Source organism: Geotrypetes seraphini, chromosome 1, assembly GCF_902459505.1.
Source record: "Geotrypetes seraphini chromosome 1, aGeoSer1.1, whole genome shotgun sequence".
NCBI lineage: Eukaryota > Metazoa > Chordata > Amphibia > Gymnophiona > Dermophiidae > Geotrypetes > Geotrypetes seraphini.
Genome location: NC_047084.1, coordinates 30043984 through 30059801, shown reverse-complemented (window position 1 = coordinate 30059801; position 15818 = coordinate 30043984). Strand labels below are relative to the sequence as shown.

At 43.9% G+C, this 15818-nt stretch overlaps 1 protein-coding gene across 3 annotated transcripts in view; it reads right to left on the bottom strand.

Annotated features, from left to right (window-relative positions):
- Window positions 1-7245: 7245 nt before the first annotated feature.
- Window positions 7246-15818, bottom strand: part of IQGAP2 (IQ motif containing GTPase activating protein 2) — a 511872-nt gene continuing 503299 nt past the window's right edge. For all 3 annotated transcript variants that reach the window (XM_033929310.1, XM_033929312.1, XM_033929311.1), the window contains 2 exons: window positions 14256-14364; window positions 7246-8325 (listed from right to left, as the gene is read on the bottom strand). In XM_033929310.1, the coding sequence (XP_033785201.1) occupies window positions 8212-8325; window positions 14256-14364 (223 nt within the window). In that variant the 3' untranslated portion in view covers window positions 7246-8211. The remainder of the gene's footprint in view (window positions 8326-14255; window positions 14365-15818) is intronic.

The following is a 15818-nucleotide window of genomic DNA, read 5'->3' as shown; positions in this document are numbered from 1 at the left end:
TTGAGTGCTGACATCCAAGGTGGATCCTAGCATTTATTTGTTTAAAAACTTGTACCCCGCTTACACCTAAGCGGTCCATATGATACATCCATAATTTTAAGACAATACAACAATAAATAAATATTTATAAATGCACTCTGCATAATTAAGCTACATTGGTTTCATCTTTCATTAAAAAAGCCTCTTCAGCACCTTTTAAAATATCTGAATATCAGAAATTACCCCAAGTGATCCTGTCAGATTGTTCCAATCACAGATCTTGTTCTAGCATAGCATCCAGAAGCTATGATTTGGATTATTCTTCCCAATGTGCATCACTTTGCATTTGTCCACATTAAATCTCATCTACCATTTGGACACCCAGTCTTCCAATTTCCTAAGATCTTCCTGCAGTTTTTCACAGTCCGCATGCGTTTTAACAACCTTGAACAGTTTAGTACCATCTGCAAATTTAAAGACCTCACTCGTGGCTCCAATTTCCAGATCATTTATAAATTATGTTTAATAGCACCAGTCCCAGTACGGAAGTAGATTGAGCAATCACACTTAAGGAGCAATAGTCGACTGAATCATTCTGTAAAAGAGAACGAGAGCAGACGTGTACCATGCAATCATTTACTCCTGGTGCAATTCTGTGAAAACTTTCTGAAAATTCTGCACACAGTATTTACAATTTTTGCATAATTCGGAACTGTTTAGTTGTAGTGTTTTTGCACAGAATTCTCCCATTATAAGGTCTGAAATTCCTTTCTGCCTTTTCCCTCCCCAATTTCCAGCCTCCTCAGTTCCACTCCTCACTGCAACTGCAGTTCTCTTTCCCTCTGACTCCCAACCAGACCCAACTTTGTCTGCCCACAAAGGCAGGATGCACAATGCTCCGACAGCATGGTAAAAAAATACCATGTTGGGCGTGATTTTCTTTTACAGGGCTATGCACACACAAATAACATGCAAATAATATGTATGCCATTTGTGCAGAGGAGCTCCATAAAGAGGGGAGGAACTGCGCCTGGTACCTACTCAGAAGAGCAATCGCTAGGCACAAACAGCTTCTCCTCCTGCCTACAGCTGCCATTCTTCTTCTCTGCTAGCTTTGAAACCACCATCAGCTGAGAGCCAGTAGAGGGGAGAGTGATAAAGAAGGGGATCACGAACAGGTCGGAGAGGGTTATCATGCTGCTGTACTGGGCCATGGTGCGCCCTCACCTGGAGTATTGTGTCCAGCACTGGTCACCACACATGAAGAAGGACATGGTACTACTCGAAAGGGTCCAGAGAAGAGCGACTAAGATGGGGCTGGAAGTGTTTCCGTACAGCGATAGATCAGAGAAACTGGGCCTCTTCTCCCTCGAACAGAGGAGATTGAGAGGGGACATGATCGAAACATTCAAGGTACTGAAGGGAATAGACTTAGTAGATAAGGGCAGGTTGTTCACCCTCTCCAAGGTAGGGAGAACGAGACATTACTCTCTAAAGTTGAAAGGGGACAAATTCCGTATAAAGGAAGTTCTTCTTCACCCAGAGAGTGGTAGAAAACTGGAACGCTCTTCCGGAGGCTGTTATAGTGGAAAACACCCTCCAGGGATTCAAGACAAAGACAAGTTCCTGATGAACTGGAACGTACGCAGGTAGGGCTAGTCTCAGTTAGGGCTCTGGTCTTTGACCAGAGTGCCGCCGCGTGAGCGGACTGCCGAGCACGATGGACCACTGGTCTGACCCAGTGGCGGCAATTCTTATGTTCTTATTTAAACCTATGCAGCTTACAAAATACAATCTGAATCATAAAATAACATAGGGCTCCTTTTACTAGGGCTTTAATGTGCGGAATAGCATGTGCTAGATTGCCGTGCATGCTAGACCTTAACGCCAGCACTGAGCTGGCGTTATTTCTAGAAGCGTAATTTCCTGCTTGCGCTAAAAATGTTAGTGCACCTTAGTAAACGGAGCCCATAGAAAACATAAGATGGTTCCAAGATACTCATAAAAACATCAAAAGCTTCCACAAACAGAGTTGTTTTCAATATCTTCTTCAATTTCTGAATTTCCGAAAGTAATCTCAATGGTCCTGTCAAATTATTCCATAATGATACCGCTGTTATTGCGATTACAGATGCTCTCGTGTTTTCATAATGTCACCGTAACATGCTCCACACATGTATAATTCATCTTTTACTATTAATCTTTTGACTATGTGGGGGTCTCATGTACATGAGTATTCAATCTACTATGAAGGTATTGGGAGTAACATTGGACCAGAGCCTAACCATGAACATAAGCAATGCCTCTGCTGGGTCAGACCTGAGGTCCATCGTGCCCAGCAGTCCGCTCATGCAGCGGCCCAACAGGTCCAGGACCTGTGCAGTAATCCTCTATCTATACCCCTCTATCCCCTTTTCCAGCAGGAAATTGTCCAATCCTTTCTTGAATCCCAGTACCGTTAGAAAAGGTTTTTTTTACCCTCTGGAAGCTTCGGTCCATTAGAGCATATCTTGATTTTTCATCATTTAGAATCCTGGTACAATCCCTCGTACTGAGTCAACTTGATTACTGTAATATCGCCTATCTGGCAGTTTCCCAGAAGAATATGCGACGATTAGAACTGGTGCAACTGATTTTCAGGCTGAAGAAGTTTGATCATGTAACACCTTCCTACCGACTTCTGCACTGGCTGCCGATGGAGGCACGTGTGAAATTTAAGTTTGGATGTTTTTGCTTTAAGGTACTATTTATCTTAGCCCCTAAATATATAACTGACCTTTTCTCTTTCACAACCAAAAGACATAAGAGAAGCTCACACATGAGTTTTGTTTCCCCATCGGTTAGAGCAGGGGTGTCCAACTTGCGGCCCTGTGAAGTATTTTGTGTGGCCCTGGTCAAGGGCGATGCAGTATTTTCCTCTGCTGCCCCGGGCACTCCGCTAGTCACATCCGATATCTTAGAGACATTGACCACCACCCTCTGAAGTCTTCCATTCAGCCAATCATTGACCCATGCCGTTAGTTTCTCACCTAGCCCCATCGATTTCATCTTGTTTAATAGTCTACGGTGTGGGACACTGTCAAACGCTTTACTGAAATCCAAGTACACTATGTCCAGAGACTCTCCCGAGTCTAGTTTTCCTGTCACCCAGTCAAAGAAGCTAATGAGATTGGATTGGCATGACCTGCCCCTAGTGAATCCATGTTGACAGGGATCCCTCAGATTTCCCTCATCCAATATCGTGTCTAATTTGCCTTTAAGTAGAGTTTCCATGAGTTTACACACTATTGATGTGAGACTTACTGGTCTGTAATTCGCAGCCTCCGCTCTGCAACCCTTTTTGTGCAGAGGAACAACATTGGCAGTTTTCCAGTCCAGGGGGACTCTCCCCGTACTTAGGGAGAGATTGAAGAGCATGGCTAACGGTTCCGCCAAAACATCGCATAGCTCTCTGAGCACTCTTGGATGCAAATTGTCCGGTCCCATGGCTTTGTTCACCTTGAGTCTCGACAGTTCTCTGTAAACATCAGCTGGTGTGAAATCAAAATTCTGAAATGGGTCTTCCATGCTTTGCTTTGCTTCCAGCCGTGGCCCGTGCCCTGGTGCCTCGCAGGTGAAGACTGAACAGAAGTAATCATTCAGCAGTTTGGCCTTATCGGAATCTGTTTCCACATAGTTCCCTTCTGGCGTTCTAAGGCGTACTACCCTGTTTGCGTTCTTTTTCCTGTCGCTAATGTACCTGAAGAAGGATTTGTTCCCTTTCTTAATGTTCTTCGCTAGAGTTTCTTCCATTCGAAGTTTGGCCTCCCTGACTGCTGCAGACTTTGCCCTGTATACAATGTTTGCTTCTTTTTCCCCCGTGCATTTGTATACGAGAAATGCTCTTTTCTTCTTTGACGAGGTATGAGACCTCATCAGTGAACCATTGGGGCTTCTTTTTTCTTTGCTGTTTGGTTACCGATTTTATGTAGCGTTTAGTTGCCTCATGAAGGGTCGATTTCAAGGTTGACCACATAGTTTCCACATTATCAGTTACTTCATGAACCTGCAGCGTCTGATGGACGAAATCTCCCATGCGTGCGAAGTCAGTGCCTCGGAAATTGAGTACTCTTGTTTTTGTTTGTGATCTTGTTTGTTTTGTAATCTTCATATTACGGGTTCTGGTATGAGTGTCACTTTCCTGGTTTATGGGATAATGAGTATATACAGAGCTTGATCAACTATCAAGATGGGAGAGGTGGTTTGTGCCTTGTTTGATTTCTGTTTGGGGTGGGGGAATAAAATATTTTCCAAATAGATAGGTTTTTAGGCCTTTATGAAAGTTTTGGTAAGAGGTGGTGTTCCTTAATTGTGCTGGTAAAGGATTCCACCATTTTGCTGCCAGGTATGGAAAGGCTGTAGAGTGAATAGTTTTGTATTTGTTCCTCTAGGATTTGAAAATCTTATTCGCAAATGGTTGCTGATCAGGCTGTATTTATCATTGGGTGGTATTGTTAAATTCAACATGAAATCTGGTGTTTCACCATGAAAACCAAGAAGATTAGTGTACATAGTATAAAAATACACCTTGCTTCGAAGGGGAGCCAGTGTAGTCTGGGGTATGGGTGTCAGTGTTATATTTAGTTGTGGAGCAAATAAGTCTGGCTGCTACATTTTGAATGGTTTGTAGTTTTTATTTTCATAGATTTTCTTTGCATCCTACATAAAGGACAGTGCAATAATCTAGTTTGGATAATACCAGTGACTGAACCAAGATCAGAAAATTTTCTTTGTCAAAACAATGCCTTCATTTGTCTCGGTTTTATTTGATTTTTTTAGTCCATCCTCCCAAAGGAGCTCAGGACAGGTTACAAATCAGGTACTCAAACCTTTTCCCCTATCTGTCTTGGCAGGCTCACTATCTAATGTGGAGGATTAAGTGGAGGATTAAGTGACTTGTCCAGGGTCACAAGGAGTTGCGTGGAGTTTGAATCCACAACCTTTGGGCTCTGAAGCTGTAGAACTAACTACTATGGGCTCCTTTTACAAAGGTGCGTTAGGGCTTTAATGCGCGGAAGAGCGCACGCTGAATTGCTCCGTTCACTAGACCTTAACGCCAGCATTGAGCTGGCGTTCGTTCTAGAAGCGTAGTGCGTGGTAATTTCCTGCGTGCGCTAAAAAACGCTTGCGCACCTTAGTAAAAGGAGCCCTATACCACACTCTTAATGTTGTGAATATTTTCTTGGTAATGTTCATGTTTGTGCCACCCAGAATAGGTTGTTGTTGAATATAATCCTAGAATTCTCAGTTCTGATTCTAGTTTCAGTGGGGTGTTATGCAGTGTTATTTGAGTGTCGTCATTGGTGATTCTGGGTGGGCTTATCAGTAAAAATTTGTTTTTTTTCTTTATTAAGTTTAATTTTGTCAACCCAGTTTTTCCCTTTTACTATTGCTTATTATAAAATCTAGTTAGTGATCTTTATTTTGGGATTTTTTGGGAGGATAGGATCTCTAGATCAGTGTTCTTCAACCACCGGTCCATGGACCAGTGCCGGTCCAAAGAAATTTCCTGCCGGTCCACAGGGCCAGCACGTGCATCAGGCCCAAAACAGTGTTCTTCAACTGCCGGTCCACGATGCGATCAATGCGGCGTTATCTTCGAGCCAGCTCCCTCTTCCTAACTGATTCAGTGTACAAAGCCACGGGCAGTGGCTCCTACGAGCATCCTGCGCCTGAACCGGAAGCCTTCTCTCTGACGTTGCAACGTCAGAGGGAAGGCTTCCAGATGAGGCATGGGACGTGCAAGGTGCAATTAGTACTATTATGGGGGCGGTGTCTGGGGTGGAGATTGGGTAGAGATGGGCGGGGTCTGGCCCACAACTTAGCCCAGTGTTCTTCAACCGCTGATCCACAGACTGATGCCGGTTCACAGAATAATTATTTTATTTCTGCCGGTCCATAGGTGTAAAAAGGTTGAAAAACACTGCTCTAGATCTATGTCTTCTAGGAAAGAGAGAAACTCTAAGGTGTCTTTGTCTTCTGTTCTGTCCAACTGTATGGTCAGATCTCCTGCATCTAGAATAGTTGGTTTTGCAGCTTTAGATTGAATAGCAAAGTAATGAACTGATCTTTGGTTTCTATCCATTTACATTGTGGGCATTAGCAGATGGCATAGATTAGTTTGTATTTTAGGGAGGGGTCTTTGATGCTATGATTTTCATTGATTCTGAGAGCTAATCAATGGTTATGGTGACATAAGGCCTATTCAATTTGCCCATCCATGAGGTAGGACTTTAAGACTACTGCTATAGGTCAGTGCTGCCAATTAGAAGATGGCAGATTTTGGAGCAGAAGTGCATGGGGATTGCTTCAGGGATGAGTTAGGGTATGCAGGTGGGGGGGGGGGACGGGGACTGGAATGCAACTGATGTGGATGGGCTAGTGGGGAAGGAAGTTGGTTAGCTAGAAAGGAGCTGAGGGGTGCTGTAAGGAGAGGGTATTTGGTGGCTTTTGCATCAATCTCTTGAGCCAGCCCTGGATATATTTAAATACCTCTGTGATATAAATACATAGGAGGCAGTCTTCTTTCAACTGTAAGTAAGCTCCAGAAGAAGAGGTCACAGGATGAAGGTGAAAGGTGAGAGACTTGGGAATAATCTAAGGCAGGGGTGTCCAACCTGCGGCCCAGTGAAGTATTTTGTGCGGCCCCGGTCGAGGGCGATGCAGTGTTTTCCTCTGCTGCCCCCGGGTGTTTACCGTCTTGCCGGCTCCCTCCTCTGTCTTGCTGCAGCGTTTGCACGTTAGTGCAGCCCCAGAAACATTTTTTTCAACCAATGCAGCCCAGGGAAGCCAAAAGGTTGGACACCCCTGATCTAAGGTATTTTCTTTTGTAGGAAGGGTAGCGAATGAAAAGGAAAAGCAAAAATACAGAGGGAGATTATGGACCTCAGTAGTCAGTATGAATGGGCAGATTGGATAGGTATATGGCCTTTATCTGCCATCATTTTTGTGTTTCATTATTTAGGGCTCCTTTTACTAAGGTGTGCTAGGGCTTTAACACGCGGAATAGCGCACGCTACATTGCTGCGCGCGCTAGACCTTAACGCCAGCATTGAGCTGGCGTCAGTTCTAGAAGCATAGCGCGCGGTGTAGTGCGTGGTAATTTCCTGCGTGCGATAAAAACGCTAGCGCACCTTAGTAAAAGGAGCCCTTAATCTTTCATGAGAATACCATCCAAAAACCAGAGCAGATCAATCCAAATGCAGTTCACAAACACATAGGCACAAAATTAGTCCAATTATTTATTTTACAAAGAACAATTTTCAGAAACAAATTTAAAAACAGATCTAGATTTTGATTTGTATTGCATTAAAAAGAAGTCCCTAGCTAAACTAGAGCAGCAGACTGACATTAAAGGCACTGCTTAAAGGTACTATATTTAAATACCTCAAAAACAAATAGGAAACTACCATCTCCTGTTTTCTATCTATATTACCCCGTTAACACTTAATTTAAAAAGGCTGCAAAGCAGATGTGCCCTGCTGACCAGGAGACAGTAGTGCAACTCATTTTAGTAAGCGTAAAATATATATTACATATATTTCTTTACACCGAATATAGCACTGTGACTTTCCAGTCAATTTTACTTATAAAATTTTATTATAAATTGTACAAGAGGTTTCTTTACAGTTGACAAGGTTCCAGGCAAAAAGTAAAAGAAATTAAAGCAAAAAAAAAAAAAAAAAGAAGAAAGAGTTTGGTTTTTCAACAGCCCTTGGAGCTTTGAAATAATGTTTCATTTCATTCCTGCTCTCAGTGTATGATTTATCAGGAAAAAAAAAAATCAATGTACGGTAGTCTTGCACTGGAAAATGATTTTCTGTCTTTTTTAGGGAGAGCTTCATGTAATTATGCTAGTCAAACAAATAACATGTTCACATTATTCAGAAAATAGACAATACTCTCAATCAAAGCACCTACAGCACAGTAAAATTTGGAAGGATTTAAGTTAATTTGAATTTCCTAATTTTCTATTGCAGCGTCATAGGACATAAAGGCACTAGCGTGTATTTGTCAAAACCGTTCTGGCTGTAATTTTTATCTTCTTTAATCAAACATGTCCGAAGATACTTCACTCAATTTTGCTAGAAACCAAAAATAATGAGAACAAAACAAAAAAACAAAAACCAAAGAACAAAACCTGGAAACCATTCTCTATTGATTTGGAGCAGAGTCCTTAATATCTGCAGGTCTTCATTTCCCATAAAACTTCCTGTTGAGCAGGAATATGAGCAGGTTGACATTCACTTTAGCTTTATCAAACATCTTCATTACAGCAACGCCTTCATATTGCATCTGAAGCAAATCCTGCAACAAAGAGGACACTTGTTGGTTCTGGCTCTGTATTTCATTTCAAGATGACATCTCTTTTCCTCCATCCAGTCTCTCCTGAACTGCCATACTCCAGACCTAACATAGCTCTGCACTTTGCTTTAAGAGGAGGTGGTAGGGAAAGTTTGCAAAGTAAAGGTGCTACAGGGCTATTTCTGGCAGCTCTAAGGGATTTCACGCCTGTGTGTTAAAGCTTGCCACAAGTGTCAGCAGTCTAGTGACATATTTTTTCCTTCCTTCCTTCGGAAACAATTGAGGTGGGTGTACAGGGGGAGGGTGGGCTCACTGAAGACTTCCTGGCCCATATGCTCAAAACTCAACCTGCCTGTAATGATCGACACTAAACCAGGTTTAACTTGTTTAATATCAAAGTATTTCAGCTATTGATGCCCAAAATGGCTAATCATAGTCTTTTCCATAGTTTGTTGCAGCCTCCAGTAATCATATGTAAATAGATTACGAGCTCATCAATATTAAAATGAGCACTCTGATTGATGCCCAGATGATGCACAAAATGAAGTGCTGTTTTTTAACATTCTGAAATCTCCGACAGATCTAGAGGTGCCAGTAGTGTTTAAAAAAAAAAAAAATAATAATAATAAAAAGCACCCCAAACAGCAGCTTTTTCTGTTTTTAATGGGCACAGATAGGCGTGTGTTACACATGCACAATATCTGTCCCATTTAAAAAATAATAATAAAAAAAAGTCATGATGGACCCCACCCCCTTCAACGATTGTCCACACTCCCCCTCCCCCCAAAAAAATGGCAGTAGGAAAGCCCATTCTCTCCTGCCTCAAATACCTGAATCCCCCCAATCCCCAAAACTGAAGATCGGCAGAAGGGATGCCCACAGCTTCCTGTTGTCAGGGCTCTGCTGCAAACCCATGAACCACCACCCCCAACCACATACTTCTAAATTGAAGATCAGCAGGAGAGAGGCCCACTTCCTCCTGCTACCAGGGCCCCGCAATGAACTCCCAAGCCCCCCCGTACCTCTGAACTGAAGATCGGCAGGGGAGATGCCCACTCCCTCCTGCAGACAGGCCCACCTCTTCAAAATAGTGGGCCTTCCCCTTCCCAGTGCATCCTGGGATGCACTGGGAAGGGGCCTAATGCCCTTCCTTAGGCTGGGACTTAGGCCCCTTCCCAGTACATCCTGGGATGCACTTGGAGGGGGCCTAAGATTCTGGTTCATGAGGGAAGGAGAAAGTGATAGAGGAAGATGCTGTTGGAGAAAAGAGGGAGAAAGGGAAAATATGCACTGTTGGGGATGAAATGAGAGAAGCTGATGCATCCTTCCTACCAATCTTCAATTTAGAGGTGCATGTGTGGGTTCGGGAGGGTTTGTAGCTGGGTCCTGATGGCAGGAATGAGTGGAAACCCTCCTGTCGATTTTCAATTTAGAGGTAACATGGGGGGTTCGGGGATTTGTGTTGGGGCCCTGGCGGCAGGAGGAAGTGGGCATCCTTCCTGCAGATCTTCAATTTAAAGGTGAGGGTGTCGGAGGGCATGGGGGGTCCAGATGGTCAAGGAAGAAGAGAGTGGGCTTCCCTCCTGTTGCGATTTTATGTTTAAGTTTGGGTGTGTGGAGGGGAGGGCCATCATTGGAGGAGGGCAAGGGGGGGCAGCTTAACTTTAAAAAAAAAATGGGCACAGCTGAGTGGCAAGAGGTTCAGGGCTTCCCCTGCTGCCTCTGTGCATGTCAGTCGCTTTCTCCAATGACTGATTGAATGGGATTACAATTGACTTCTGTGAAACTCATTTGAATGCAAAATTGTTTCAACATCGATCATCATTTTCAAATTGGACCATTTATCAGCACCACAATGACCCACAGCATTTTAGCAATGATTTTAGAGTATCCGGACCCCTGAGCTTAAGATGATGGGAGGGGGGGGGGGCAAAAAGGATCACCCTGCTTTGCTCCTCCCATCATTATTCCTCGAATTTCCCAGAGTCTGGGGAACAGGAACCAGGAAATCTTGGCAGCAGCAATACAAAGCCACTAGTTCAACCATGGGGAAAACAATTGCAATTTCTAAGCTCTTCTGTAGTTTTCACATGCAGCCTTAAAAAGACAGTCACATCTATTCTGCTATATATGATGACCATTCTCTATCTGACAGCCAGATTTTTTTCCAGTGTAGTTTCTTTAAGGTTACTGCTTGATGTCACATTGTTTAAATCTCTACTCTGCCCGGAGGGGGGTGGAGTTACTGCTTGATATCACATTGTTTAAATCTCTACCCTGCCCGGAGGGGGGTGGAGTTACTGCTTGATATCACATTGTTTAAATCTCTACTCTGCCCGAAGAGGGGGAGGGAGAGGGAGTTACTGCTTGATATCACATTGTTTAAATCTCTACTCTGCCCGGAGGGGGGTGGAGTTACTGCTTGATATCACATTGTTTAAATCTCTACTCTGCCCGAAGAGGGGGAGGGAGAGGGAGTTACTGCTTGATATCACATTGTTTAAATCTCTACTCTGCCCGGAGGGGGGTGGAGTTACTGCTTGATATCACATTGTTTAAATCTCTACCCTGCCCGGAGGGGGGTGGAGTTACTGTTTGATATCACATTGTTTAAATCTCTACCCTGCCCGGAGGGGAGGAGGGGGAGGCCCATAGCAAAAGTGAGAATTTAAAGCAGAATGAAATTAAAACAATAGCTAAAGTCAGTGCAGAAGAAACCTGGTAAATATAAAATGTCTGAAAATATTTTTTAAATGATTTATGATTTAGCTCACACCATTTTAATAGTACTTCAAGGTATATTACATTTAGATACAAAGATTATGATGTTGCGTTTACTAATTTTTAAAGCATTTCCATAGCCACCTTTGTCTGTTGCTTTTTTTTCTTTAATAACCCTCCCAATACTTCAGTGTCTCTTTGTAGTAGGCAACCATCCCTTCTGTCTTCTCCTATTGTGTGCTATCAGGTATTTTATTTTTAATTGTGGTCTTTGTTTCATCCCTTCCCTGAAGATTTCAATTTATCTTTTGTAAACTTCTTAGCTGCTAATGGGATTGGTTGGTGGTGATCTTGACCTAGGTTTAAGGCCTGGAACAGGGTTCTGGTACTTTTTTGCAGCTGAATTTAGGTTACCACCCTATTCTCCACACCCTCTCCATGGTCTGATTATCTCCCTTCTTTTATTTATTTATTTATTCAATTTTCTATACAGTTCTCCTAGGAGAGCTCAGAACGGTTTACATTAGTTTATTCAGGTACACAAGCATTTTTCCCTGTCTGTCCCGGCAGGCTCACAATCTATCTAATGTACCTGGAGCAACGGGGGTGGGGGGGAAGGGGATTAAGTGACTTGCCCAGGGTCACAAGGAGCAGCTTGGGTTTGAACCCACAACCCCAGGGTGCTGAGGCTGTAGCTTTAACCACTGTGCCACACTCTCCCTGCTCTTCTGTCCTCTCCCCAGCTGGTGATCCAGCATCTCTCCTTGCCTCAACCCTTCTCCCCATAGTGTATACTTTTTAAAAAGTGGTATTCACTGGTAGAGGCTATCAGCAAAAAATAGAGATTCAGAAGCGCTATTTGAACCGACTTCAGAGCCTCTCTCGATGCAATTTTCTGTTTCTGCAGAGGTAAGAAGCATCAGAGAGAAGGCTCCGTGATAGGTGCAAGCAGTGCATCTAAATTGCTGCTGGTGGCCTCCAGCAGGCAAAAATCACTTTTAAAATGTACATGGGGGTAAGGGGCTGAGAAGCGAGGGGAGACGCTGGGTTGTCCTCCTGGGAGCTGGGAGGAGAAATGCTGGAATGCACGGGGTGGGGGTGGTGGGCGGGAAGTAGTATTGGACAGGGAGAAGGGACAATGGGAGACAAGGCAGGGAAGAGACAACTGAATAGGGGGACAAAGAGAAAACAGGAGGAGGGAGATTCTGACTGGGGGAAGGAGAAAAGGATAGAGGAGAATGCTGATGGGGAAAAGAGAGAAAGGGAAAATATGCACTGTTGGGGATGATTAGAAACTGCACATTAAGGAAGAGGTGACAGGGAAATGCTAGGGGAGAAAGAGGGAAGATGTATGGTTAGAAGAGGGGAATAGTGGAGAGAGTAGGAGGAAGATGGAGAAGCCAAACATGATGGAGCCATGTGGAAGAAATAATCCAATCAATAAACTACCCACACTGTGTAATAAAAGAGGAAAACTACTCCTCAGTGTCAACAGAGAAAAGACCTCAGTGACAAATGCAAAGAATATAGACCCTGAAAAAAAAAAATCATCATAGGTCAGAGAAACTTCAGGAGACACTCAATGAAATTACCGTATTTTCACCCATATACCGCGCACCCTTGTAAAATGCGCACACGGGTATAGCACGCGGGGAACACAAATTTATGTAAAAAAAATTAAATATAGCGCGCACACGCCTATACCGCGCATGCTAAAACCTCCTCCCGCCTACTCCAAACCGGCATTCTCCCCCCCGCTCGCTTACCCGCGTTTTACAACTTTTTTTTTTCAATCCGATCCGGCATCCTCCCTGCGAACCGGCATCCTCCTTCCCCCGCTCGCTTCACCCCCCCTCCCCCGCGATCCTACATCCCCCCCAGCACCGCAAAACATCTCTTACCCGATTGGGCACCGGCACCAGCACCAATGCACAGGACGTGCCAGTGCCCGAAGATCCTCCCTCGTTGGTTTGGGCTGGGCGGTGCTGTGCGGGAGAGATCCTCCTTCTTCCTGCGCCGGGCTGGACTAGGCTTTGAGCATTTGCGCATGCTCAAAGCCTTCTGGTCTCGCTCTCTCCGAGATAATCTCAGAGAGAGCGAGAACAGAAGGCTTTGAGCATGCGCAAATGCTCAAAGTCTAGTCCAGCCCGACGCAGGAAAAAGGAGGATCTCTCCCGCACCGCACCGCCCAGCCCAGCCCAAACCAACGAGGGAGGATCTTCGGGCACTGGCACGTCCTGTGCATTGGTGCTGCTGCCGGTGCCCAATTGGGTAAGAGATGTTTTGCGGTGCTGGGGGGGATGTAGGATCACGGGGGAGGGGGGTGACGCGAGCGGGGGGGGGAGGATGCCGGTTCGCAGGGGGGATGCCGATCGGATTGAAAAAAAAAAGTTGTAAAACGCGCTCACACGTATAACGCGCACGGTTATGCACGGTTTGTAAAATCGTGTATAACACGCACGTTATATGCGTGAAAATACGGTACATGGGAATATGTTTAAAAAAATAGAAGGAAATATATATATTTTTTACTCACAGAATAGTTAAGTTCTCTGGAACTCATTGCCAGAGGATGTGGTTACAGAAGTTTGCATTGCTGGATTTAAGAAAGATTTGGACAAGTTCCTAGAGGAAAAGTCCATAGTCTGCTATTGAGAAGTGGAGAAGCCACTGCTTGCCCTGGATTGGTAGCATGGAATGTTGCTACAATTTGGGTTTCTGCCAGATGGATTGACTGCTGCTGTTCACATTTAAATGCTGAAACCATTAGAGCCCTGGGTGGCACACTAATGCCTGTATTAATCGCCTTTAGAGCGGGTGTTTGGTTTTGAGCATCAGTGAATAATAGCTGACAGAGCAACCGTGATACCAACATATTTCCAACAGAAGAAGTTGGGTGGGGCCCAGTTCCTAAGGGAGCAAAGTTCTATAATCCTAATCACACCCATTTTCACAAGCCAGTTTTTTTGGTTAAAGCCATTTCCTTGCATATGAACGACTCCATATGGCCTCTGTTTTGGTGCTTTAAAAGAACTGCACATACTAACGTAGTTAGCCTAGTTCTACTAAAAATGAACCTTATCCCATGTAGAGAACCCTAGGTACAGTCTAAATCCTGGGGAAGCTATAAATCCATGTGTTTACATAAAACTGCAGTCATGGGATGCCTGTGTATTCATACCTGTCAGCAGGCCAGCAAAAATCAAGGTTACCTGAAAATGAAGTTGCACTTTCTCCACTTCGACACCCAGGAACTTGGATTTGATTTCAAAATCACCCACTTCTTCACCAGGTGTGATATCAAACAAGACATTTTTAAACCTAAAGACAGAAAATATATTTCATACATGCAGTCAATTAAAGCGTGCATATACTACACATTTAGAGATAAAATAATGAATATAGAAAAAAAAGCTTAGGATGAATGCAATATGTGCATGAACTTGGACTATATGCTGTATGTGCTGAAGATGGGGTGCAGGATTTGCTCTCAACATGGTATGGGCATCTCCATGCATAAACTGTGGCATTTAGATATGTAGACTGCCGCTATTTAGAAAGCTGCTATTTCTATGTGAGATCTACACCACATACCAATTTCAAGGGAATGCGGTTTATGCATGGACAGGGCAGGCTGAAAATCTTCCCATTTTACAAGGGAATACAGGCATAAATCCAAAACTTTGTCAGCTTTTACACCTGCCCTAAGGCATGCAGAAGTGCCAGCTTGAAAGGGCCTGAGCATTGGGCTGATGACACCTTCTTCTGAACCCACATTCAAAGCACTCAAGACCTCCCTCCAACTCCCAGCAGACCCTACTCCAGCACATACAAGAGACTATCTAGGATGATCTAGTGATGAGAAGGAGCAATCCCCAGTCATTCCTGCTCTGACCTGCAGAGCCTTTGTAAGATATGGGGGTGAGGGACCCCTGAACATCCTGACGTAAGCATCTTAAGTCCCCTCTCCATGTCCTCTGTAAATATACAGTAGATATTTTTATACAAGTACAACTTCTTTCACATAAAACTGCAAACAACTTCAAGATGCATGCATGTGCTTTGGAATAAAATATATTAGGCATCTATGCTATTAAAGAAAAATCACTTAAAGTATCCACATAGAGCAATTCTTGACATGTTAGGAGATAAAGAAAACCTACAAACATATTTATCACTGAGGGCAGGGCTTGTGTTAAGACATTCATAGTAGAGAATGACATGGGGAAAAAATTGACCCCCGTTCCCATGAGCTTGGTCCCCGTCCCTGCAAACCATCTGATCCCATCCACACAAGCCTTGAATAGTTTTATACTGAATTAATTTTACTAAAGTATAAAAAGAAACAATATTCTGTACAATTGTCATTTTATAAATCAGAGTTCTGGCTGCCGAACTAGAGGAAGACATCTTCAGCTGGCAGGGATTTGTTTATAAACGTTTATCAACACAGCTACAATACACATCTCCCTCCATATTCGCGGGTTCAGAACTTGTGACTTCAGTTATTCGTGGTTTTTGTCTGGGTGACCCACCCCCCACCTCCCAGACCTCTCCACTTACTTGCTTTTTAAAACCTTGTGGTCTAGCAGTGAAGCAGGGCAGGAGCGATCTTCCTATGCTCCTGCCCTGTGCAGAACAAAAATGACTATTATGAGTTCCCATGGTCTCATGGGAACTCACAGCAGCAATTTTTGTTACCGGCTCTGCACGGGGAAGATCGCTCTTAGGCCACTGGGCTTTATAAAGTAAGTACAATGGAGTGGGTGAGTGTC